The 23,462-nt window shown below is 34.0% G+C and overlaps 6 protein-coding genes across 8 annotated transcripts; 3 read left to right on the forward strand and 3 right to left on the reverse strand.

Moving 5' to 3' along the window:
* Positions 1-184: 184 nt before the first annotated feature.
* LOC105962439 (cotton fiber protein) lies at positions 185-1,025 on the reverse strand. The gene has a single exon (XM_012986742.2). It carries the CDS (start codon positions 938-940, stop codon positions 194-196), a length of 747 nt encoding a protein of 248 aa, XP_012842196.2. The 5' UTR covers positions 941-1,025; the 3' UTR covers positions 185-193.
* A 3,933-nt stretch (positions 1,026-4,958) lies between these two features.
* On the forward strand, positions 4,959-6,556 carry LOC105962447 (uncharacterized). The gene is given in 2 exon segments (XM_012986749.2): positions 4,959-6,428; positions 6,430-6,556. Coding segments are annotated over 2 exon segments (1,431 nt in total). The 5' UTR covers positions 4,959-5,064; the 3' UTR covers positions 6,497-6,556.
* A 1,197-nt stretch (positions 6,557-7,753) lies between these two features.
* Positions 7,754-10,818, forward strand: GOX3 (Aldolase-type TIM barrel family protein). 2 transcript variants are annotated; one of them, XM_012986778.2, is made up of 12 exons: positions 7,754-7,889; positions 8,349-8,509; positions 8,619-8,743; positions 8,935-8,981; positions 9,089-9,166; positions 9,268-9,392; positions 9,471-9,537; positions 9,626-9,688; positions 9,782-9,851; positions 9,965-10,065; positions 10,162-10,266; positions 10,389-10,818. In XM_012986778.2, the coding sequence occupies exons 2-12, from the start codon at positions 8,355-8,357 to the stop codon at positions 10,572-10,574; spliced, it is 1,122 nt and encodes a 373-aa protein (XP_012842232.1). In that variant the 5' UTR covers positions 7,754-7,889; positions 8,349-8,354; the 3' UTR covers positions 10,575-10,818. The 2 variants fall into 2 exon arrangements, with proteins under 2 accessions (XP_012842232.1, XP_088683597.1); XM_088827471.1 differs by lacking the exon at positions 7,754-7,889 and adding an exon at positions 8,109-8,250.
* Positions 10,819-11,000: 182 nt separating this feature from the next.
* LOC105962475 (protein TIFY 5A) lies at positions 11,001-11,864 on the reverse strand. Its single transcript, XM_012986781.2, has 3 exons — positions 11,649-11,864; positions 11,453-11,558; positions 11,001-11,356 (listed from the first exon to the last, which is right to left on the reverse strand). Exons 1-3 carry the CDS (start codon positions 11,744-11,746, stop codon positions 11,189-11,191), a joined length of 372 nt encoding a protein of 123 aa, XP_012842235.2. The 5' UTR covers positions 11,747-11,864; the 3' UTR covers positions 11,001-11,188.
* Positions 11,865-12,752: 888 nt separating this feature from the next.
* On the reverse strand, positions 12,753-14,777 carry LOC105973541 (DUF1365 family protein). 2 transcript variants are annotated; one of them, XM_012998574.2, is made up of 6 exons: positions 14,448-14,777; positions 14,050-14,161; positions 13,857-13,949; positions 13,553-13,753; positions 13,217-13,457; positions 12,753-12,977 (listed from the first exon to the last, which is right to left on the reverse strand). In XM_012998574.2, the coding sequence occupies exons 1-5, from the start codon at positions 14,747-14,749 to the stop codon at positions 13,227-13,229; spliced, it is 939 nt and encodes a 312-aa protein (XP_012854028.2). In that variant the 5' UTR covers positions 14,750-14,777; the 3' UTR covers positions 12,753-12,977; positions 13,217-13,226. The 2 variants fall into 2 exon arrangements, with proteins under 2 accessions (XP_012854028.2, XP_012854027.2); XM_012998573.2 differs by lacking the exon at positions 12,753-12,977 and having other exon boundaries at positions 13,051-13,457.
* A 1,227-nt stretch (positions 14,778-16,004) lies between these two features.
* Positions 16,005-18,946, forward strand: LOC105973491 (pyruvate dehydrogenase E1 component subunit beta-3, chloroplastic). Its single transcript, XM_012998520.2, has 4 exons — positions 16,005-16,428; positions 16,736-16,839; positions 16,964-17,007; positions 17,733-18,946. The coding sequence occupies exons 1-4, from the start codon at positions 16,332-16,334 to the stop codon at positions 18,703-18,705; spliced, it is 1,218 nt and encodes a 405-aa protein (XP_012853974.1). The 5' UTR covers positions 16,005-16,331; the 3' UTR covers positions 18,706-18,946.
* The last annotated feature ends 4,516 nt before the right edge of the window (positions 18,947-23,462 follow it).

Consider the following 23,462-nt stretch of genomic DNA (forward strand, 5'->3'; position numbering starts at 1 on the left):
TTAAAATGACAAACAATACGTACTCTTCAATCTATCAAAGTAAATCAATATTTGAATTTCGTCGTTGAGAAATACAAAAAATGGAAACAAAAAGGAGATTAATCGATCATATCGAACATAACATACCGAACACGAGACGACGTTAAAGATGATAACAAAAACAAAATTATGGTGATACATTATAGCAAATGTCTTATGATCGGCGGCTTTGAAGTGCCTGAAGCCTGATCTGCCTGTTAAACCTACGAATGAATTCCTCAACTCTCTTGTTCACTTCTTCATCCGACATTTCCGAATACTCGTTTTCTTCCGAAACCATTTTCTGTACATCAATATCAGCACCTTCACGATTAGGACGATTCACATGCTCGGTAACGACAGTCAACTCTCTCTTCCTTTTCCGATCCAAAAAATCTGCATTATTAATAGGTTTAACTAGTTCCGCGCGCCGATCATCTCTATTTTCGCCGGTTGATAAGATTTTCTCCGGCTTATTTTCTATCATGGATATTATCTTTTCTCGAGGCTCTTCTTCGTCAATAAGTACTTGTTGTACATGATATTTTGGCACTGTTCTCTCGTACCGTGTCTCGGAAACTGGAACGGTACTAATACTATTTTTTGCTGGTCTTCTGTTGTGCAGTTTGTCGTCGAATTCATCGTAAAAATTGTGGTGTAATAATTTTGAGGAAGAGAAGGCGGTGAAATCAGCTGCTATGATGAGAATTAGGGTATTTGACATAATAAACCAGAATTTTGTGGTGCAGACAACAACTGAAGGTGAAAGGTTGAAGATGTAGTAGAATACAGATATGTAAATGAAAGTGGTTAGCAAAAAGGCCCAGAAAGATACCATATTCGAATTCTTGGGGTTCTTTTTTAATTTTTCGAAATTCAGGGACTTCTCTGTGTCATTTGAGTTTGAATGTGGCATCGCCATTTCTGGAGAATTTGGGGAGAGATATATAATATATTAGCAACAAGGGAAATAGGTTGGTGGATTTGCAATTGAAGTGGAAGAGGAGTATTTATATGGGGGGTTTTATTATTATATTGGGGAAATTTAATGCATGCACTATTATGAATATTTTCGTAATTATTGTGATAAGTTACCTAATTAATAATAATTGAGCTGTACATGTCCAAGATACATTCTCACTCTTCCTTCATTATATTCATTTTTTTTTTCTTTCAAAAAATAGTCTAATTAAATTCTTAATAATTAATCGGAATCGGTGTTAGATGTTACACATGGTTATTTTTAACGGGTGAATTTCAATCGTAGATTTAATTTGATATATAATCACTCACTAAATACACATACACATGGATGTGTGTGTAGATTTATAGTTGAAATTCATCCCGTATAAATATTAATCAGATGTAGCATCTAAGCCGTTTAAATAATGATTTAATTAATGTTGATTTTACATTAATCATGGTAATTAAAGGGTTAAAGAGAAATTAGTTATATGATTATATGTAAATCTTTGTAAAGCTTGTAGCTGAATCTTAATCTGTTTTAAAGTGTAGTAATCACGCATGATACTAAAATCCAGGAAGTAAAATTTAAAAAGGACCCCATCTACCAAAAGTCTGCAAGAACATCCTCATCTTATGCACATATAATTGTTTTACGTGGGCCCCACATTTAATTTATATGATTCTCTTGTCTTACAGGTGTACGTATATAAATTCTTTTATGATGTGGCAATCCAATCATACTGCATTGCCCGTTCGATTTACGCCACGTGTGATAGTTGCGGCAAATATATAGCAAATTAAAATATTACTAATAATTGATAAATGATAAAGAACCCTCGTAATGTGGAGATCTTTCTAACGTATAATAAATTAATTAGGATAATATAATTATTTGGTTTTAACGTAAATCAAGATTTGGGTATGTGGCATTTGTCTATTGATAAGTTGTTTATCTTGCGTATTTAGATTAGCTAATAACTTTTTTTAAATATACGTTTAGGCAGCCGAATTCTCTAAGAAAACCCAAAACAATTATTAATTTATAACAGTGAAAAGGAAACGAATAATTAAAAATTATATATAAATAATTCGTTTGGTGAGTTTTTAATTTTTATGGGCTAGTTTCTAAATAAAATTGAATTATAGAAAAACAATTGGTACAAAAATTAAAAAACTAATATCCCATTAAACATGGTTTGAAGGTTAGTTGGGCTTATTTACTATCGGTCTTGGGCCCAAAAATTGGTCGTGACCAATTCTTGTTAGTTAATATTGTCTATGTAAATGTATTGTTATTGAATAACATGGGTAAATTGCTACCAACCCCTTGGGATAAATTATGAAAAAATCCCATGTTTGGGTAATTATAATTATCAGCTCAACTATGAATTTTCTTACACATTCACTCTAATGGTGTCAAATTCAATATAATCTTCTAATATTTCGTGTAATGTTATTTAGTTTGTACGTGCTCGTTTTGTGCAAAAACACAGTTTCTGATGCACCACAATTTGATATATACAAGCCAAAAAACACATATTATAATCATCTTCTTGCTTCAAATTGTAGAGCTCGAATGAGATAAAACGGATACAATCTTGAGAATATTCTATACAATCTAGAACATTCCATTAAATTTGACACCGCATGAATAAACGTGTAAAAGATTCATAGTTAAGGGGTGGTTGTAATTAGACACGACCACGGGCCAGGTCCGATCAGGGTCCTACTTTTTTGGACCCCGAAACCGACCCGTGTGGAGGCGGGTCCGGGTTCGGGTCGGGTCCACTCGGGTCCTTCCTAGTCCGGGTTCCAAACCGGTTTTTTGATTTTTTTTTAATCATGACCGTTGGAAAAAAAATTGAATTCGATCAGACCGTGTTCGGGTGGATCCCAGTTTCAAGTCGTTGAAAATTAAAAAAAAAATTGAATTTACGGACCGAGTCCGGGTCGGGTCCGGTTTATAATAGCCGTTGCATATTCAAATTTAAAAAAAAAAAATTATTCGGGTGGACCCGACGGGTCGTCGGGTTCCCCCGCCGGGTATACCCGTCCGGTCTCGGGTCCAATAAATCAAGACCTGAAACCGACCAATGTAAAGTTGGGTCCGGGTCCAGGTCCAAGGGGTGCGGGTCAGTTTCGCGACGGGTACAAATCCGAGTTGGATCCGGGTCCAACCCGGTATGTGTCCGTCTATAGTTGTAATTATCAAAACATGCTTTTTTCTTCGTAATTTGATTTTAACTCAGGAGTAACTGTAATTTACTCATAATTATATATATATATATATATATATATATATATATATATATATATATATATATATATATATATATATATATATATATATATATATATATATATATATATATATATTTATAATAATTAATACTGAAATGCTAATTGTAGCGGGACTTTTACTGAAATTGGCTTATTTGCAGCGGTAGTCTCATTTGTCAATTTTCTAACTTTCTAAAAAAACCGAAACGCTCTCAACTAAAAAAAATCGAAAACTTAGAATTTGAAGCTCGTTCGACAAATTCAAAAACGAACAACGATTTCTTCAATGGTTGATCCGAATAACTTTTATATGGTAAAAAAAAAGAAAAAAAAAATTAAAAGTTGGTTTAATCGTGCTATAGAGCACGAGGAGTATCAAAAAAGGGGAAAAGATTGAGTTACCCGTGCTGTACAGCACGGGAACTTGGGTTTCAATTTTCTAATTTTTTTTTTTTTTTTTTTTTTTTTTGTATTATTAATTTTTATATTCCTTTATATTATTAATTTTTATAAATTGGTAGGGTGATGATGGTGATTTTGACGAAAAATTTGATGATGAATGTACAAACGAGTACAATAATCCGAATATGTGTTATCATGTTCCTCAAATAATTAGAAAATTCGATATTTAGAAAAAAATATTAAAAAAAAATAAAAAAATATTAAAACTTGAAGTTCCCGTTCTGTAGAACACGGGAACTTGAATAATCTTCAAGTTCCCGTTCTGTAGAACACGGGAACTTGAATAATCTTCAAGTTCCCGTGTTCTGCAGTACGGGAACCTCATGTTTTTTGAGTCCTCCGTTCTGTAGAACACGGGAACATGAAGATTATTCAAGTTCCCGTGTTCTACAACACGGGAGATTCATATCTAAATCTTTTTTATTTTTTTTCTGAAAATAAAAATTCAAAAAACAGTTTGAAGGTCCCGTTTTCTGGAGCACGAAAATTTGAATCTCCCGTTTTCTGGAGCACGGAAACTCGAAGAAAACTCAAGTTCCCGTGCTCTGCAGAACGGAGGATTCAAGCCGTTTGAATCTCCCGTTCCGCAGAGCACGGAAACTTGAATTTTCTTCGAGTTTCCGTGCTCCAGAAAACGGGAGATTCAAATTTTTTTACGAAATTCGAATTTCTAGAGAGTGTTTGGAATAGGAGAGAGAAATTGAAAAAAAAAATTAAATGAAAAAGGTACCGCTGCAAATAAGCCAATTTCAGTAAAAGTCCCGCTGCAAATAGTAACACCCTAATTAATAATATTGAGAATCGAAATTAGAAAAAGACAATAATAATGTTAATGTATTGATTGTTTAAAGGAACAAGGGTAACGGCAGATATGATAAGATGTTGCGGTTCAGTAAAACCTGGACATAGGCATGTCTGTTTCAACTTTCATTACAACTCCTCAAATTAAAAACCAGTGCCACGTCCCATCATATTACCACACAGTCTTTTTGAATTATCAACTTTCATTTTTGACTGTCCTGACATTTTTTTCATTTTTGAATTATCATTTTTTTTATTATTTTTTATATATAAAAAAAAACATAAATAGCAACTGTGTTCCCTCACAGCATCTCATCCATTTGCATGCTACCCTATGCCATCACACTCACACTTCCTAATATGGTAAACAACGTCCCTATCTTAGGGTTTCCCATCACTTTCTCTCTTACATATACATACAACACACACATATATATATATCACATGTGTGTATGTATATACTTGTATATAATATTCCGGAATAATGTGATTCAGAAACCACACACATATACACAGTTTTAGTTTAGAGCGAGAACAATGGCTTTTGTGTCGTCTCTTCTTATTGTAGGGTTTCTTGTTTTTTGGGCAGGTGACGGTGTGATGTGTTCCGGCGGCGGTGGCGGTGGTGGGGTGGATATGGATATGGAAGAGGAGGAGCTTTTTGGGCTATTTGAAGTGATGGGCTCACTTTTGGAAGACCCCACGTGGGCTCAAATGCATCCATTGCCATGCACTGAAACACCATGGCCAGGTGTTGAGTGTGAGCTTCTTGACGAAGACGACGACGAAACCTCAATATTTCATGTCACAAAGATTCATGTGGGCCCAGATAATGTTTGCAAACCTTCCGCCAAAATCTCGCACTCTCTCCTCAAATTGCCTTACCTCAAAACTCTTTCTTTAATGAATTGTTTCACTAACTCACCGATTTTTCTGTCAAAATCCCTCTTTGGATCTCTCTCTAATTTCTTGGAGCATTTAGCCCTAGAATCAAATCCCAGCCTTTTCGGAGAAATCCCCAACACAATTTCAAATCTTACAAATCTGAAAGTATTACGTTTGTCGCAGAACAATCTGAGCGGAGAAATCCCTAAAGAAATCAAATCCCTTGTCAATTTGCAGCAGCTGGATCTCAGCCACAACAATTTCACCGGCCCAATTCCTGAAGAAATTGGTGCCCTAGAAAAATTAGCGATTCTTGATTTAAGCTGGAATTCGTTGCAGCAAGTGATTCCCGCTTCAATTGGTGGGCTGGAGTTTCTCGAAAAGATCGATTTAAGCAGCAACGAAATCCGAGGGCAACTGCCGCGGAATTTGGGGAGATTAAGGAGGTTGGTTCTGTTGGATTTGAGCCGTAATAATTTGACCGGTCCAATCCCTGAAACCCTAGCCGGTCTGCAGCAACTGCAGTACTTAATAATGGAGGACAACCCATTAAATGCAGGCATCACTTCATTTATTGGGTCACTAGTCAAACTCAGTGTGTTGACCTTTTCCGGGTGCGGATTGACCGGTCAGATTCCGACAACGCTGTCGAATTTGACGGGCTTAATTGCACTGTCACTCGACAACAATCGCCTAAAGGGCACCGTTCCATCGGAATTAGGCGCGCTGCCGAGTATCGACATGCTGAATCTGAGCAGAAATCGGCTTAGTGGAGAGCTATTATTTTCTCGAGATTTCTTGATTAGGCTCGGGGAGAGGCTTGATATTCGAGATAATGACGGTTTATGCACTAATTATCGAGAGGCGGAGAGTAATACAAGCTTATCGAGATTCTTGCAGAACCCTAGTTGTACTAGTAGTGCAATGTTTCCTGCAGCAAGCAACAAAACTACGGCGGAGAAAAACCCGGACCGGGCCGAGAATCTGAAACCGAAGTTGTACGACGGAATTTCAAATGGCGGATCGAAAATTTGTCCTTTTTACTGTCAAAATTATATTCTTGTTATTGTTGTTTGGCTTGTGAGTATATGATTTTTTCTTGGATTGTAATATTTTGGATTCTGAGCAATTTGTTTTTTGTTTTGTTTTTTTTTTTCTGGTAAATTAAATTATGACATAGTCATAAAATGCTGGTTCTTGCTTGGGGCATTTTATTGTACATCATCAGTAAGCAATAAGTCTTGTAAACATGAAATTGTGTAACGGATGTGGAAGTTAGGTGAAAAAAGGACAAAATATTTATATATTTTTATGCAATTGATTTAATTTTATGTTGTTTTATGCATTTGTCTTTGTTGGTCTGACTCAAGAATGAGTTATATATTTAAAATTTTAAGGCTGTTGGTTGAGTCCCATCACAGATTGTTTACTTTGTTGGGCAGCAAATGTCGTATTCACAAGCATTTATTGTGGATGTAGGTAGAGAAATCCAAAAAGGAAACAGAAAACAAAAAAATAAATAAATAAATAAATAATGTTGGGCCTAGCCTCATCTTAAAAGCCCAATAAATTTAGATTGGATATTGAGCCCAATATAAGAAATTATGATGGGCCCATTAGTAGGAGGTGTGGGCGAGCATTAAAGATTACCCGTTTATAATATAATAAATAATAGATAATAGCAAATTGATTAGAGTACGGTGAATATCCAAGTGGGGCTATAAATAAATAATTAAATTGCAGAAATCCGCATTTCTAGGTATTTCAAGTTGGGCTGTATCTGCTCCGAATTCTTGGACATGGGCTGCTACAGTATAGTTGTTTTCGTACAGCAATATAGTTGTTTTTGCACAACAATATTATTGTTTTCATTACTTTTTAGTTTGTTTGAATAAATAGTTCATTTAACAAATAGTTGTTTTGGAGACGTTTTAATTAAATAATTAGTTAATCTTACAATGGAAATAATATAATATATAATTAATTTAATAAATTGTGAAACTGATGTATCATTGTTTTAATACCAATTGTTTTAATAATAGTCGTTTTATAATAGTCGTTTTAATAATAGTCGTTTTATTGGCATATAGTTGTTTTAACTGAAAACTAAAATAATATAGAAAATGAATATTTAAAGAAAAATATTAAAAAAAATATAAAAAAAAGTTTTTTTTAAAAAAATATTATTTTTTAAAGAAGAAATAAATAAAAAAACGAAAATTAAAATTAAAATATAAAAAATAAAAAAATATATCAAACTAGTGGGATAATGAGTAGTGAATAGTGAGAGGGTAAATTTGAGAATACAAAAAGAATGGGTTTCTCACTAATAAAGAAAAATGAGCTGCTCATATATCATATTACACTGTATTTTTCTTTCCTCGTATTTACTATTCTTCTTTGTTTCTGCTTGTCAATTGCGCATCATCTTCACTCTCTTTATTCTCGATTCCTGAAGAACTTTGGCCGCTCAGCAGGTTTGTACCACTCGCTTTGTTTCTGGTACTTCTAAATTATTATTTTAACTAATGGGATAATTTTTCAATATATTTTTTTTGTTCCGAATCTTTTGGTGATGTGTTCATCATGTAATAAGCTGATTTCTCCGTTTAGCCGATTCCATGTTTCGATCTGTCGTTCCTTTTTCGTGGTGTTTGCCTTTTTCCCCCAATATTCACGTGATTGATTATAACCAGAGTAGGCGTCAACTTTATCGGAGCTCTGGGTGGGTGGTGAACACGGGTCATTTGTACCCGCTCCACTTTCCTAAATACAAATTGATCCGGATCGTTATTGATTTTTTTAGGGCGTAATTTTATCTCTGTTCGTAAGAAAGGGGTTTGATTTTTCTACAACGTTTGCTGAAATTGTAAAATTTGCCAAAACATTTGTTTCGGTCAATAAGTTGATGCTGTTCCATTGTTTCTGAATTGAAGCTGAAAATGGATTCGGAGAAAATCGAAAGCATCACAAATGTAATGGAGTATGAGGCAATTGCAAAGGAGAAATTGCCGAAGATGGTTTACGATTATTATGCATCTGGGGCAGAGGATCAGTGGACTCTCCACGAGAATCGAAACGCCTTTTCTCGTATATTGTAATAATCTCTCGATCTTCTTAATCACATTTTTACCACTCATTCAGATTTAAGATTTGTTCAAAGCAGAGTGTATTTTATTTTTACTAAAATTTTGTCATCGACACAGATTTCGGCCTCGTATTTTAGTTGATGTTAGTAACATTGATATAACCACAACAATTATGGGTTACAAGATCTCAATGCCTATCATGGTTGCTCCAACTGCTATGCAGAAAATGGCACACCCTGAAGGTACACACACACACACACACACACACACACACACACACACACACACACACACACACACACACACACACAGCTTGTCCGAAACTTTTCCATTTATCCTATGTTGATAAATATTGATGCCCCTATGAATTATATGTATGTGAGTCATATAGTTGAATCTTTGTCTGAAGTTATAAGCTACTTTTGTATTACAGGAGAGTTTGCCACTGCGAGGGCTGCATCAGCTGCTGGCACAATCATGGTTCCAATTTTTTTTTTATGTCCTTTTTGTTTATTTATTTATTTACTGATTGTGATTGCTAACTTTAATTGATATACTAATGATGATTGCCGATTGATTGGTTATAGACATTATCTTCATGGGGTACATCGAGTGTTGAAGAGGTTGCCTCAACTGGACCAGGCACTCGATTCTTCCAGCTCTACGTGAGTTAAGAGTTTTTTTTTTTCATCTTTATCGCCATTTACTACTTCTTGATTTGGTCAACAGATCCTGATTAAATTTCTTTGTTTTCGATTTTTTGTAGGTTTTCAAAGATAGAAATGTCGTTAAACAGCTAGTGAGAAGGGCTGAGAAAGCTGGTTTCAAGGCAATTGCCCTTACGGTTGATACTCCGAGACTAGGGCGAAGGGAAGCTGATATCAAGAACAGGTATGTTTTTTTTGGAAATATTTTTTTTGTTCTTCGTATTTTAATGGCGAACTAAAGCAACTAGTTATCGTACAACAGGTTTGCCTTGCCTTCCAACTTGACACTTAAGAATTTCGAGGGCTTGGATCTTGGCACTATAGACAAGGTGAATAAACTTCCGTAAAATGCTTCATATAAGTATTTTTATTCTTTCATAATCCTTTTTACAATTTTTTTTTTAACGATGACTGCAGACAAATGACTCAGGGCTTGCTTCATATGTTGCTGGTCAAGTTGACCGATCCCTTAACTGGGAGGTTAATGCTTCTTCTTTCTTCTCATGAAATTCTTAAAAGCTATATCTGAAAAATTATACAAGTTGAATTTACTTCCCTTTTTACTCGAAATAGGATGTGAAGTGGCTTCAGACAATCACTAAATTACCGATTCTAGTGAAGGGAGTGTTAACGGCCGAGGACGGTAGGCCCCACTACTTAATTAGCATAAATTAATCAAGTATTTCTTTATCTTATTTTATTCACTAAACTCAATAATGATTTTATTTTATCCGCTTAATTTTATTGAATTATAAGCAAAACTGTCCGTACAAGCTGGAGCAGCAGGAATAATCGTGTCCAATCACGGTGCTCGACAGCTTGACTATGTTCCTGCAACGATAATGGCCTTGGAAGAGGTCTTATTATCAAAAATTTCCCCACTATTAATTATCAAATTAATCTTCAATAAATGCTTCTTAATTTTCCAACAATTGACATAAAAAACAATCCAGGTTGTGAAAGCTGCAGAGGGTAAAGTTCCAGTGTTTCTCGACGGTGGGATTAGGCGTGGAACTGATGTGTTTAAAGCATTAGCACTCGGAGCATCTGGCGTATTTGTAAGTACATATATATACACATATAAAACTAATCATTAAGTTTTCTTCACATGTTATCCTAATAGAGAATTAGCCTAAGTCATATATGTAATCTATGTTGTATGCACACGTGTCGGATAAAGATTGGACGGCCGGTAATTTACGGATTAGCAGCTGATGGTGAAAGGGGTGTAAGGAAAGTACTTCAAATGCTTCACGATGAGTTCGAACTGACTATGGCATTGAGTGGTTGTCGGTCGATTAAGGAAATTACGCGTGCACACATTACGACGCCTTGGGATGGCCCACGTGTGTCGCCCCGTTTGTAGATGTGGTCCCCACCTCAAAAGCAGGACAAGATTGGTGAGAAGGTCCATGTTTTATTTATTTTAAAACATTATTGGCTGGCTTAATTAACATTAACATGCCTACATTAAGAAAGTGAATTGTGATGTTAATGTTCTACTTTGCATTTCCATATGGGGATTAAGAATAATGTTTCTGTCACCAATTCTTTGTCTAACTCCATCATTGATTAGAGCAAAAAATGCAATGATTATGTGAAGTCAAAAATATTAAGGCTTTGTTTGGTTGCCATCATACACATGGATGCGTGTGTGATTATGTGTAGATCAACGGTTGAAATCCACCCAACATAAATAACCAGGTGTAACATCTAAATTACCCGTACAATTGTATAGTTGAGCCAAAGGAATGTCTTCTTGTCCAATACACAGGTTTCTAATAAATCAAGATTGGTGAAAATATAATTCATACCAAGGACTGTAATTTACACCACTGACTGAACTACAGCATTAAAGAATAATAAAAAAAAAAAAAAGGATTCTCTCTAACATAAATAATTTTCTTGCTGATGAGAAATATATATTAGAAGGGAAAAAAAAAAAAGAGTATTAAATAGTAATAATAAGGTAATAAAATTCTATTTGTGAAGGGTAGTAATAGGGTAAGGGGAGGTGCACTGGAGCCTAGTCTTCCTCTTCTCAAGGAATCTTTGCAGTGATCTCTTCATAGAAAGACCACTTGTTGGTATTGCACTTCTTTTTTCATCTTCCATTTCTCCACTTGCTAACAATATTATTGCTCTGGCCTGCTTCATTTTTTTTTCACAACATATATTTTTGAATAATTAATAAATATGTAGCCTAAATTTATGGGAGCTTGATTTTTAATTAGGACCATGTACCTGAAATTCAGTGACATCAGAAGCAGCAATTCTTCCATTGTAGAAAACAGTCAGCTGATGCTGCTTCTGCTTCTGGTTTGGACTCTGATCATCTTCCATATTCAACCTTTTTCAAATTATTACAACACATAACACAATTAGCCAAGAGAGAGAGAGAGAGAGAGAGAGAGAGAGAGAGAGAGAGAGAGAGAGTTACATATTGGAGAACTGGTAGCTATGTTCGTGAGCAGATGAATCGGAAAAGACAGAAGGCATCGTTACAAGAGGAAGCTCCAAATTACAGTTTCTTTTCATCTTGTTCTCGTTATAAATATCTGAAATATATATACACACATATGTATATATAATGGATCTTTTTTCGTTTGAGAGAGAGAGAGAATGAGAAGTTGATTATATATAAATCTTGATTTATGGGGTGGGGTAGTGGTGGAGGTTGAGTTTGAAGTGAAGCAGCTGTCGCCTGTCGTTGTTGTACTAAGTTAAGTTGAACACGCTAACCAGTTAACCACACATTTTCCACATTTAATAACCAAATAAGAGACAAGGCTGAAAAGGACAGACACACACATAAACAGTACGGAAAAACGTGACTGAATTTATTTGTGTCACGTGTAAAATGAGTTTTGTCTTCTGCAGCTTGTAAACGGGTCTTTAAATCGGTTTTGGTTGCACACCTCCGCATTCATAATGTAGGCTGTACGAATACTAACCCACTTTTGTTTGTTGCTTTATTCGTTTGAGTTTTTCAACTGTTTTTTCAAGAATCGAATTTTCTGGTGCTTTCTCAAGATTTCTAATCTCACATGTTTAATACATAATAAAGATATATTTGTATGTCGACATTAATTATTAATAACCAAAATCTCATTTAAATTCAATAGGTTAGCAATTGTCAAACTTTTTAGCTCTATCCCAATCTCCAATTCAATTGACACGTGTCTAAACAGCATCTACAAGATTCAACCACTACTTCAGTTAGCCAAACGTCAACCTCAACACAAGTACAAATCAAAACAAAAACTGCCAGTTCACGTGGTCCAATCCCCACCATCTAATTGTTATCGGCCAACCAATTATTTCTCGTTTTATTTTCTGCAATAAGTAATATTTGTAACTTTCGGTAGTACAATTTTTCCCTTTGTTTGAAATTGTTACGTTGTTGGACAATTTTAAAGAAAAAAAATGACTCCATTATTATTGAAAATTTAAAACTACTGTGATTCAAATTCCTCACCTACTTTTGATGCGACCCCATAGAATTAGACTTAAGAAGTTACCGGCCAACTAAAAAATACATCTATTTATAATGTTACTCCATCGTCTCAAATTCAGAAGTGTCATTCAAGATTTTGATCACCCAACATATCATCATGAAATAATCATAACTTGATTCCGTAAAATAAACCGTACAAATCAAACAAAAGAATCGGAAGTACATACATAGTAACTGTTTATTTGATTTTCAGAATCTCCAACCCTTCTTCATTTTGCAATTTTTCGAGATAGACAATAACCGAGTCGTGACCTGCTCCAAATACTAGTGTGATGAACACCAGCAAAACATATCTTGCATAGTGTTTGAGTAGAAACATTTTAACTAATTCTCATTGAAATCCCTTAGGGTTGTTTCCCTAGTATTCAAGTGTGACAAATGTGATTTAAATGTCTATGTGCGAACAATAACAATTAAAAAAACAATCAATCATACAGAATTCACAATTACGAGAAATCGCGTAATTTTTGGAACTTTGGTATTTGACTTACAGGTAGAAATTCAGCACCAGGGCCATTCAGCGTCTCTCCAATCAAAGCAGCGATTGCTTGGCAGTTTGGCTGCTGGATCAGACGGTGTTCCTTGTATTTGAAAGTCGTCTGCTTCATTATTTCCAAATAATGGGCAATTTTGAATCTTTTCGTCGCGCAGTAAAGCTTCTTCTCTATAATTGGGATTCTGATATCTCGGATGTTGTACAAAGGAAACATTCTTCCACCAGAGTTTGAGAGCCTAAGGCAACATATCGTGAAATATATCGTTAACGATAGTTTTACAAAGCCAGCTCAAGTAATGATACGAAAACACATGCATTAAAATGTACTCACGTGCCAATAAATCCACAATGCAACTTTATGAGGCATCAACCAGAAGAATCGTGAATGATCCACTGGCGTTAAAGAGGTCACTTGTTTAGCAATCAATGTGGCAGTGAAATAGTTACCGAGTTCGGGGTGTTGTACTGATATTACCACATGTAGATTTTCAGCAGGTTCGTTTGCTTTCATTCTCCAGTTTCCACGCATATCCTGTAGTTGTTTGTTTATCAGTAACATGCATTAGAAACGACACACAATTCAAAATTTGAAAGAAGATGCAATGAGGCGTTTATTTACGAGATAGGAAACTAACCATGAAAGGGCTGACATGAAGAGGCTTTGCAACTAAATCCGAGTTTGGATCGAATAAAAATGTCACTCTTTCACCCCATGGTGTGTTTGTAACCTGAAGCAACAACGAAACACGAAACATAAAGAGGTTTTTTATCCGATTCAAATCCGAGCGGTGGGAAATTAGAAACATATGTCGAAATTTTCAAATGTACCTCAGCAATGCATTTCTTCAAAGATCGGGTCGAGCCTTCAACGTCATAGCAATAGTACAAACTCAACGGATTTTGTTCATATCCCACGCTAGGAGGTATTGTCAGCAGAAATCTGATTTATTCAATACAAATACTATCAATCTACTGCAATTGGAACTGCTTGTACAAACTAAAAATTCGTAGTTTATAAGAAATGTAGTTCATTAGTACAGTAATTAGTCTTCTGCTTGCAATTCACATAGTTTATGAATCAAACAAGCTAATAGATTTGAATAATTCCACAAGCAGACATAAAATTCAAATTGAAAGGCGATGATTCCACTACCAGATGCAGAATTTAAAGCGACGGAAATTGGTATTATAACTTGAAATTAAAATTGGGGAGAGGGGAAAATTACACGGGGCCGTTAGTGTTGGAAATAGAGCGGGCATCGTCGGCGGAGAGGTGGTTGGGAGGCGCGTGGGAATTTTGGAGATCAATGAGCGCGTAGCGGACGGAGTAGCGGAACGAGTGGTGCACAGGGCGGCGACGCTCGTGCCAGACTGTGCCTTGGTAGAGTGCGGCAGAGTTGTCGATGTCCACGGAGGAGAATGAAGTGGAGATGCGGCGGAGGAGGTGGCGGAAGGGGAGGAGGAGGGATAGGATGATGGAGGTACTGGTAGCTGAGATGATGGAGCAGAGAAGATAGAGCAGCTCCATGTTGCTCTGACTTCAACTCTTTTTTTTTTTTTTTATATATATATATATTTTCTGTAGGAATTATTATTATAATATTTTGGGTATTCGGCATTTTGCACCCTTAAATTACATGCCATTGGTACTTTGCACCCTAAAATTAGAAACATTGCAGAATGTACCCTCCAATTACATTTTGCTTGGCACTTTGCACCATAATTCATTTTTTGGTTAGAAAAGCGACATGCTACCTGTTACGTGAGATTTGAATAGGGACAGTATATATATTTTTTTTCTTTTATTGCTCACAAACTTCTATTTCTTTTATGATTTCTTCGATAAGTACGAGATTAATGTCAATTACATCAATCCAACAACTAATTCAACCATCTCTTTGTGCCAAGGAGATAAACCAAACATTAGAATATTCATTTGTAGATTTTCTCTTATCTTTTTAGTTAAGTATCTACTCCATAATTTTAAATATAAAAATTGATTTTTTTTTAGGCATTTGATGTTTTAACCAATTGATGTGACGAAAACAATAAAAGTAAACCTTTTTTTTTTACACAAATAACATAATTCTCCTTTTAAGTGCATATGAACAAGAAAAATGAAGTTTAATTATCCGTTTAAAATACTATATTAGTGGTGAAAATGTATGGAATTGCAGATTGCATGACTTTTATTTGCATATACCATTTTAACAAACATTAATTTTGAATGCTTGCTTTAATTAAATTCGTATTTATTTTAAAATAAATAAAATATAAATTTATTCAAAATTGGAATAAAGTATCATCAGACTCTTGATAGAGAACAATGAACATTATAGTTGTTCTTGGTCGGCAGGTTTGGATATGTGAAATAAAGAAGATAAAATATATTTAAGTTTGTGAGAAATAAAGAAAGACAAATCCATTCCCTTTCAACAAGTAGCAGGTCACTTATCTAGCCCAAAATGAATTAGGGTGCAAAGTGTCAAACAAAATATAATTGAATGGTGCATTCTGTTATTTTTTCAATTTAAGGGTGTAAAGTGCCAATGACATGTAACTGAAGGGTGCAAAGTGCCAATTAGCCATAACATTTTTGTTTTTTAAGTTAATAATACGTTCTAATTGGGCCGAAAGTTCTACTTGGGCCGGTTACACAATTGATAAATGGGGCTTAGTCGGTGGTCAAAAAATAGTATGGGGCCGAATCGTAATTAACACATTTTGAAATTTTTTATTTTAATTTTTAAATATAAATTGAAATTTACGGATCTAATTACTTTATGACCGTTGGATGTATCGAGAAGTATAGGTGCAATAGACCGGAAGTAGGTGATCGGGCGGTATGATCGAAGCGCAAAACGACGTAAAAACACTGAAACATGTGGTTCAGCTCTCACACTATTCTTACCTGCAAATCGCCAATCACCATCGCCGCCGTCTCCTCCCCTTTCTCTCACCAGCCACCGCCGTCGTCTTCGTTACTTTTCTAAGGTGTATTTAAAATCTCTATTTGATAAAATTGACAGTGCATTGTATTTTGGTAGTATAAGCAGCGAGGGGATTTGAATCCTTTTTCTACTTTATTGGAATTTTGAGAACGGTTCTGAATGGCGGCTGCGATTATGCAAAGTGTTGGGGCTACAACGGCTATTTCGTCGGTCAATTACAAGAATTCCGGCTACGCTTCTCGCAGATCTTTCCCAGGTTTTGCAGATCTTAATTCAATTTTTTTATTTTTTTATTTTAAATCTGAGTAGTCGGTCCTCTTTCGTGAAATTGAGATGGTTCAATTCATTTATCTGAAAATAAACAGTATTATTATTATTCTGTCTGATTCTGAGTAGGCTAATTTTGATTTATGTTGCATCAATTGATTACAGATTAAGATTTATGTGAATCGATGTTTTTGTGGATGAAATTTGGAGATGCATTTCGATTAATTGTGCTAACATTTTATGTAGTCGTTATATGAAGCGTGTTATTTTACTCAATTTTGTCAAATTGATTTCAGAGAGGAAACGGAGCTGCCTTTCCATTCACTGTGATGGAAGTTTGACCTTTGGCATGAACAATCAGAACAACCGGAGTGCAGGGTTGTCCACTAACGCAGTTGCAGTAAGTTTTACCCTGCCTTCGTAAGTTTAGTTTGTGTTCTCATCCCGATATACGATTCACTTATTAAATTGCTGTTTCTAGTTTTTATTTATTTAACTTGTGCTATTCTTGTACTTTTATGTAGTCGAAGCAAGATAATGTGACAGCTTCTACGGCATCCAAGCCCGGGTATTTCTCACTGTCTACTCTATTGCATGCTTACTATTGTCACTTTAAAGTTTGAATGCCGTTATAAAGAGTCCCTTTTCTTCTCAATGCTGTAACTTCAACTAGTGTCCTGCAAGCGGAGAAATTAAATAAGCCATTGTCAAGTGTGACAATTTCAGTGATATTAATGTTTTTCCACAAAAACCTTGTCGGAAACATCATATGAGATTTTTGATAATTTTCTGTTCCAAGACTGGAGAAATGGTTATCAGCAAATATTTTATGCCTGCAAAGTAAAGATTGAACCAATTAGTCGAGAGCCATTCATTACAAATCTGAATTCGACCCTATAAATATAATAGCTATGTGTACTCAGGCAATGTACTCCAATGTGTAAAGTGCAATGCATTTCTTTTCATCACTATCTCTGACCTTAATAGCAAAAAGACTGATCCAAATCTCCTCATCTATCATGAGTTTTTTCATATGTGCATTGCCATTATAAGAAACATAAGGTTTTGTACAGTTTCATTACCAAATGGCCAATCTCCGGTATGGAAATTATTAATTACTTAGTCTAATGAGACTTACTGGACTCTGGTATGGAAAATCTTGAACTCAAGTCTATAGTTGCATCTACAAATCTTGCAACTTTACTAGGATTCCTGCCTGTTGTAATAAAGTTATAGCTCTTTCTTGAACTAGATTTTGAGATAATTGTCCTTAAACCCAATCTTCACCTGTAGGCATGAACTTTTGCTTTTTGAAGCCCTCCGTGAGGGCTTGGAGGAAGAGATGGACAGGGACCCACATGTCTGCGTAATGGGCGAAGACGTGGGCCACTACGGAGGCTCATACAAAGTAACCAAGGGCTTGGCACCAAAGTACGGTGACCTCAGAGTTCTCGACACCCCCATTGCCGAGAACTCCTTCACCGGAATGGCAATTGGAGCCGCTATGACGGGCCTTCGCCCCATAATTGAGGGCATGAACATGGGCTTCCTCCTCCTCGCATTCAACCAAATCTCCAACAACTGCGGCATGCTCCACTACACCTCCGGCGGCCAGTTCAAGATTCCGGTGGTCATCCGCGGCCCTGGCGGCGTCGGCCGCCAGCTCGGGGCTGAGCACTCCCAGCGCCTCGAGTCCTACTTCCAGTCAATCCCGGGTATTCAAATGGTGGCTTGCTCCACCCCTTACAACGCAAAGGGGTTGATGAAGGCCGCCATAAGAAGTGACAATCCGGTGATTCTGTTCGAGCATGTCTTGCTCTACAATCTGAAGGGAAATATTCCGGACGAGGAGTACGTTTGCAGCCTGGAGGAGGCCGAGATGGTGCGGCCGGGTGAGCATGTGACGATTCTGACGTACTCGAGGATGAGGTACCATGTGATGCAGGCGGCAAAGACTCTGGTCAACAAGGGGTACGATCCGGAGGTGATTGATATTAGGTCTTTGAAGCCGTTCGATCTTTATACGATTGGGAATTCGGTGAAGAAGACTCATAGGGTGGTGATTGTGGAGGAGTGCATGAGGACCGGTGGGATTGGGGCTAGTTTGACTGCTTCGATAAACGAGAATTTTCATGATTATTTGGATGCTCCGATTGTGTGCTTGTCTTCGCAGGATGTGCCCACACCATATGCCGGGACGCTCGAGGAGTGGACGGTTGTTCAGCCTGCGCAGATTGTTGCTGCAGTTGAGCAGATTTGCAAGTGAGTTTAAAGTTTTGAAATATGAGTTGGTTGAAATAGTAAAGATTTTGTAAGAATTTTTTATCTTGGTTTGTTGGAGTTGGATTTTATGTAATTGTCTTTTCAGTACTGTTATATGGTATTTTAACTGTGTAACTGGGTCCAATTGGTTTAGTGATTGAAATGTATGGGAAATGTTTGGAATAGATGGATTGGAAATGTTAGGGCTTTAAAGCCCAAATCTTAAATGGGCTTTTATTTGTTAATTTATTTTTATTTTTACCTTTTTCGTTTATATATATGTTAAATCATTTATGTCATCCCTCTCGGCATATCAGGTTTTTATTGTTGGTCCGATGTTGACTACGTGCCGACTCCCATCATGTAGTTTAAATTATTTAATAACTAGTATTTTTTTCCCGTTATAATTTTAAAAATAAAAAAATAATCAATTTAATACATAATAAGAAAATATAGTACACTAACATAGTAAATTTGATAATGTAGTATTTTTTATATTTTATATGACATTAGATTTTTTTTTTAATCTTACATATTAAGATTTATAATCCAAATTCAATTTCTATCTTTATTGATGAAAAATAAGTGATTGATAATTGTTGAAAATTATGATTAGAAAATTAGTAGAGAAAAAATATTAGAAATAAATAATTACAAAAGTATTATTAGGGTAGAATTCTTCACAGCTTAATTAGTTATAATTTTGATAATTATTGAAAATTATAGTTAGAAATTATAAGTAGAGAAAAAAATATTAAAAATAAATAATTACAGAAATACCATTAGAGTTTTTTTTAAGGTTGTCTAACGTTTCTTTCTTTTATGTATAAAAAAAAAATTGAAATCATGATGATAAACGATCAACTAGCTTGTAGTAATAGTTCCGAAATATGATTCCTGGGATAGCGACAGTGGTTAGAGTTATGAAATCAGCTGAAGCAAATTAAACTAATTGTGTCTTTGTCTCGTGCGAACAACTCACGAATTACGACAATTTAACTATCACGTGATTAATCTATATTATATATCGCTCGCATGGATTTCAGCTGCTCAATCTTGTCTTCACGCGTGCACCACCACGCCTATATTTCCATTTTTTTCCTATACTACAAGCTAAGTCCGTATTTATATAATCAATCATAAAAAAACTCAACTGATTTATTATCAATTATCATGATATATACATATAATAAAATGTATATATATATCCTTTGTTCTGCATGGTTCCAATGTGGATATATAGAGATAGTAGACCAGAAAAAAATAAAAATTGTCATGCTTGCTTAAAACTGTAAATACGAGAATACAATTGTTTAAGAGTTGGTATACCTAATATGCAGTTAAATAGTTAGGAGTTCTTTAACTAGTAAAAAAAAATATTATTATTTTGTAGGGTAAATTACAAACACCCCCTGAGCTATGGTCAAATTACAAAAACACCCCTCTTGTTTGGATAATTTGACCATACCTGAAAGGGGTGTTTGTAATTTACCCTATTTTGTATAATATAATTAGCATTAAATATTATATAGCGGATACAATAAATAAATAAATAATTTTCTTTTTTAATATTGTTATATCCAAACATTAAGAGTAGCAACACAAACAGCATGGTTCATTCTACCATATCACTTAATAGATTTCATCGTCAATATATATGCACATGATAGAAAATACGGTGACGTTTTTTAGATTTCATATTGACTATTGAAAATTTTGTCCGCTTTTATTTATCTCTCACATTTTATTTTATTGAAATTCATTCATGCATGCATGTATGTATATATAATATAATAATTACTACCAACCGGATACAACGCATATGGTCCAAACTCACGTACATGACTGAATACAGAAGAAAGGAAAAATTAAACAATAAACAAAATTAATAGAAAATGAATATATAATATATATATATATATATATATAATTTTAGAACGTCAGAGGATATTATTATTATAATTGTTATTGTTATATTTTAATAAAATTAGATTTTTAATGTATTATTAATTAAATTCATAGTAAATTCTAGAAATTTAACCTCATACTATATAGTATATTTTAATTATAAATTGACATAGGTGTATATAATATTTTGATTATTAGATATGAAATTTTGTATTTAATTTCTTAGAGTCCCGAGAAGCTTGAAAATATTAGAGGATCGAAAATCGTAGCCTAATCTTACCTACAATCAAGGCCGTTTTTAAGACTGACCTCCGAAAATACGAAGGGCTAAAATACTAAAATAATTTAAAATTTTAAATATTATAATATAATAAAAAAAAAATATATATATATATATATATATATATATATATATATATATATATATAAAAAGGTGGAAGCTGGAAAGTTCCCTTAATATGTGGAATAATAAAAACCTTGTTCGGTTGTTTGACAGTTTCACTAGTACTCAGGCACGCGGCGCCAGTTAATGGTGACACGTGCCCTCTTCTTTGTTTACGTGTACTAAACAAGATCGTAGGTTGCCGAGGTGGTAGGGGGATTTTAATTTCTGTGGGCAATTAATTATTATAATATGAATTTTAATAAATTAATAATTAATTAATTAATTCTAGCTATTGGGCAGAAGACAAGGTGGTGGTTAGGGTTAGGGTGACGAATGACGATTTCTCCAGCTACTTAATATTATGGGCACCATTTGGCTTCCTCTTAACAATAATTTTAATTTAATTGGATCCAAAACTAACTTCATATATATATATATATATATATATATATATATATATATATATATATATATATATATATATATATATATATATATATATATATATATGTATAAAAAAAAATAAAAAAAAATCTAGACTCTGAAATTAAAAACAAGTTTAAAATTTCATTCCATGATAGTAAATGTTACTATATGTTCTATTGAGTGTTTTTATAAATATTATTAAATAGAATAGGAAGTATAGACCAGTTAATTTTATATATAAAAAGAAAGAAACGCTGAAAACCCTAAAAAATACTAATGATATTTCTGTAATTAAATATTTTTAATATTTTTTTCTCTACTAATTTCTAACTATATTTTTTTAACAATCATCAAAATTGAAACTAAATCCTGAAGAATCCTATTTAATGGTATTTTTGTAACTATTTATTTTTAATATTTTTTATTTACTAATTATTTCACTATAATTTTCAACAATTATATATCAATCTCCTATTTTTCATCAATATATCTCAAATCATGAGTGATAAAAATAGAAATTCGATTCGTTAAATCTTAATCTATATATTTGGATTATAAATCTTAATATGTCAGATTTAAAAAAAAATTAATGTTATATAAAATAAGAATAATACTACATTATTAAATTTTACTATATTAGTATACTATATTTTCTTATTATGTATTAAATTGATTATTTTTTTCACTTTTGAAAAAAATACTAGTTTATTCAAAAGAAAAAAAAAGAGTGGAATCGGTTTAATGTAAGCATAGTTGTTCATTGAAGAGAATGTGGTGGTCTAATCTTAATTTAATATTTAATTAATATAAGTAACAAGTCCTTAATCATCACTTAATTATGTATTGTGGTTGTGGCCATATATCCACCACTATTACTATATGTTATGCCTACTTCGACCGACCGACCGCCACTATAAAATAATTATTTTTCCGACTATATATATAAACCCAAATTAATTAATTCTCCAGATTACACAATAATCAAATCAATGTTCTCTCCACCATCAAATACAAATAAAACTAGTCATTAATTAGACCTAAATTAGTGCCATTAGGACATGCATTATGGTTGACCTTCCTTAATTAATTAACCCTTTTTCAATTAGTGGAGGCTCCGGTTATCATCTTTTTCCTCTCTTTTTTTTCTTTTTTTTCCAAAAAGTGTAAATAGGTAGTATATCTAAATTAGATGATAAACCTCAAGAAAATGGATGTAGTCAACGAAAAAAATTGAAAAATAAAATATTCTGTCCGAGTCAATGTTTAGTGGGGCGACTATTTATGATATAGTAGTATTTGACTGCCCACATGCTGTTTTAAATTTGAAGTTTTGGTCCACTATCAATTAATTATTTATTGTATGGAGTAGTTAGTTTTGTTTATCCCTTAATTAACACGAAAGCAAATTAATAAGGCATTTATCCAATTAATTAAGGTGGCAAAGAGTGTTTTAATTTAGCGCCACTTCCGTTTAGTTAAAGGTGATTGGGCAAATAATTAATTAGCATACGGCAGCATTATTAACTATTAAGGATAGCATAATTAATCTAGAATTATAGCATATAAACCTAACATTATTGTGAGTCCCACTAGCTAGCAAATGAGTGTGTATATAGTTATGACTTTAATTACAAGTGGATTATTGATTTTTTAATGGATTAATAATAGGTCCCGAGATCCATGGAGTGTGACGTACAGCATGACGCACACTTCTACTAATTAATTGCTATTCCAACTTTGGACATGTCTATATTTCTAGTAATTTCTGGAGTACATTAAAATATGTTAGAAGGTACTCCCTCTGTCTCATATTATATGTCTTTTTTGTCCTAAATTATTTGTCATTTTAGATTTTCAATGCATCATTAATTGCGTTATTTTTAATTTTACCATTTATCACTTCTAATTAGTTAGTTGTAAAATAATTAATGTCAAGGATATACTAGTATTTTCCTATGCTTTTCACTATAATCTATACACATTTATTGATTTTCTTAATATGTGTGCAACAACCCAAAACGTCATTTAAATTGGGACGGAGG

The sequence above is a fragment of the Erythranthe guttata genome, chromosome 13 (genome assembly GCF_056151865.1).
Source record: "Erythranthe guttata isolate IM_541 chromosome 13, IM_541, whole genome shotgun sequence".
Lineage (NCBI taxonomy): Eukaryota > Viridiplantae > Streptophyta > Magnoliopsida > Lamiales > Phrymaceae > Erythranthe > Erythranthe guttata.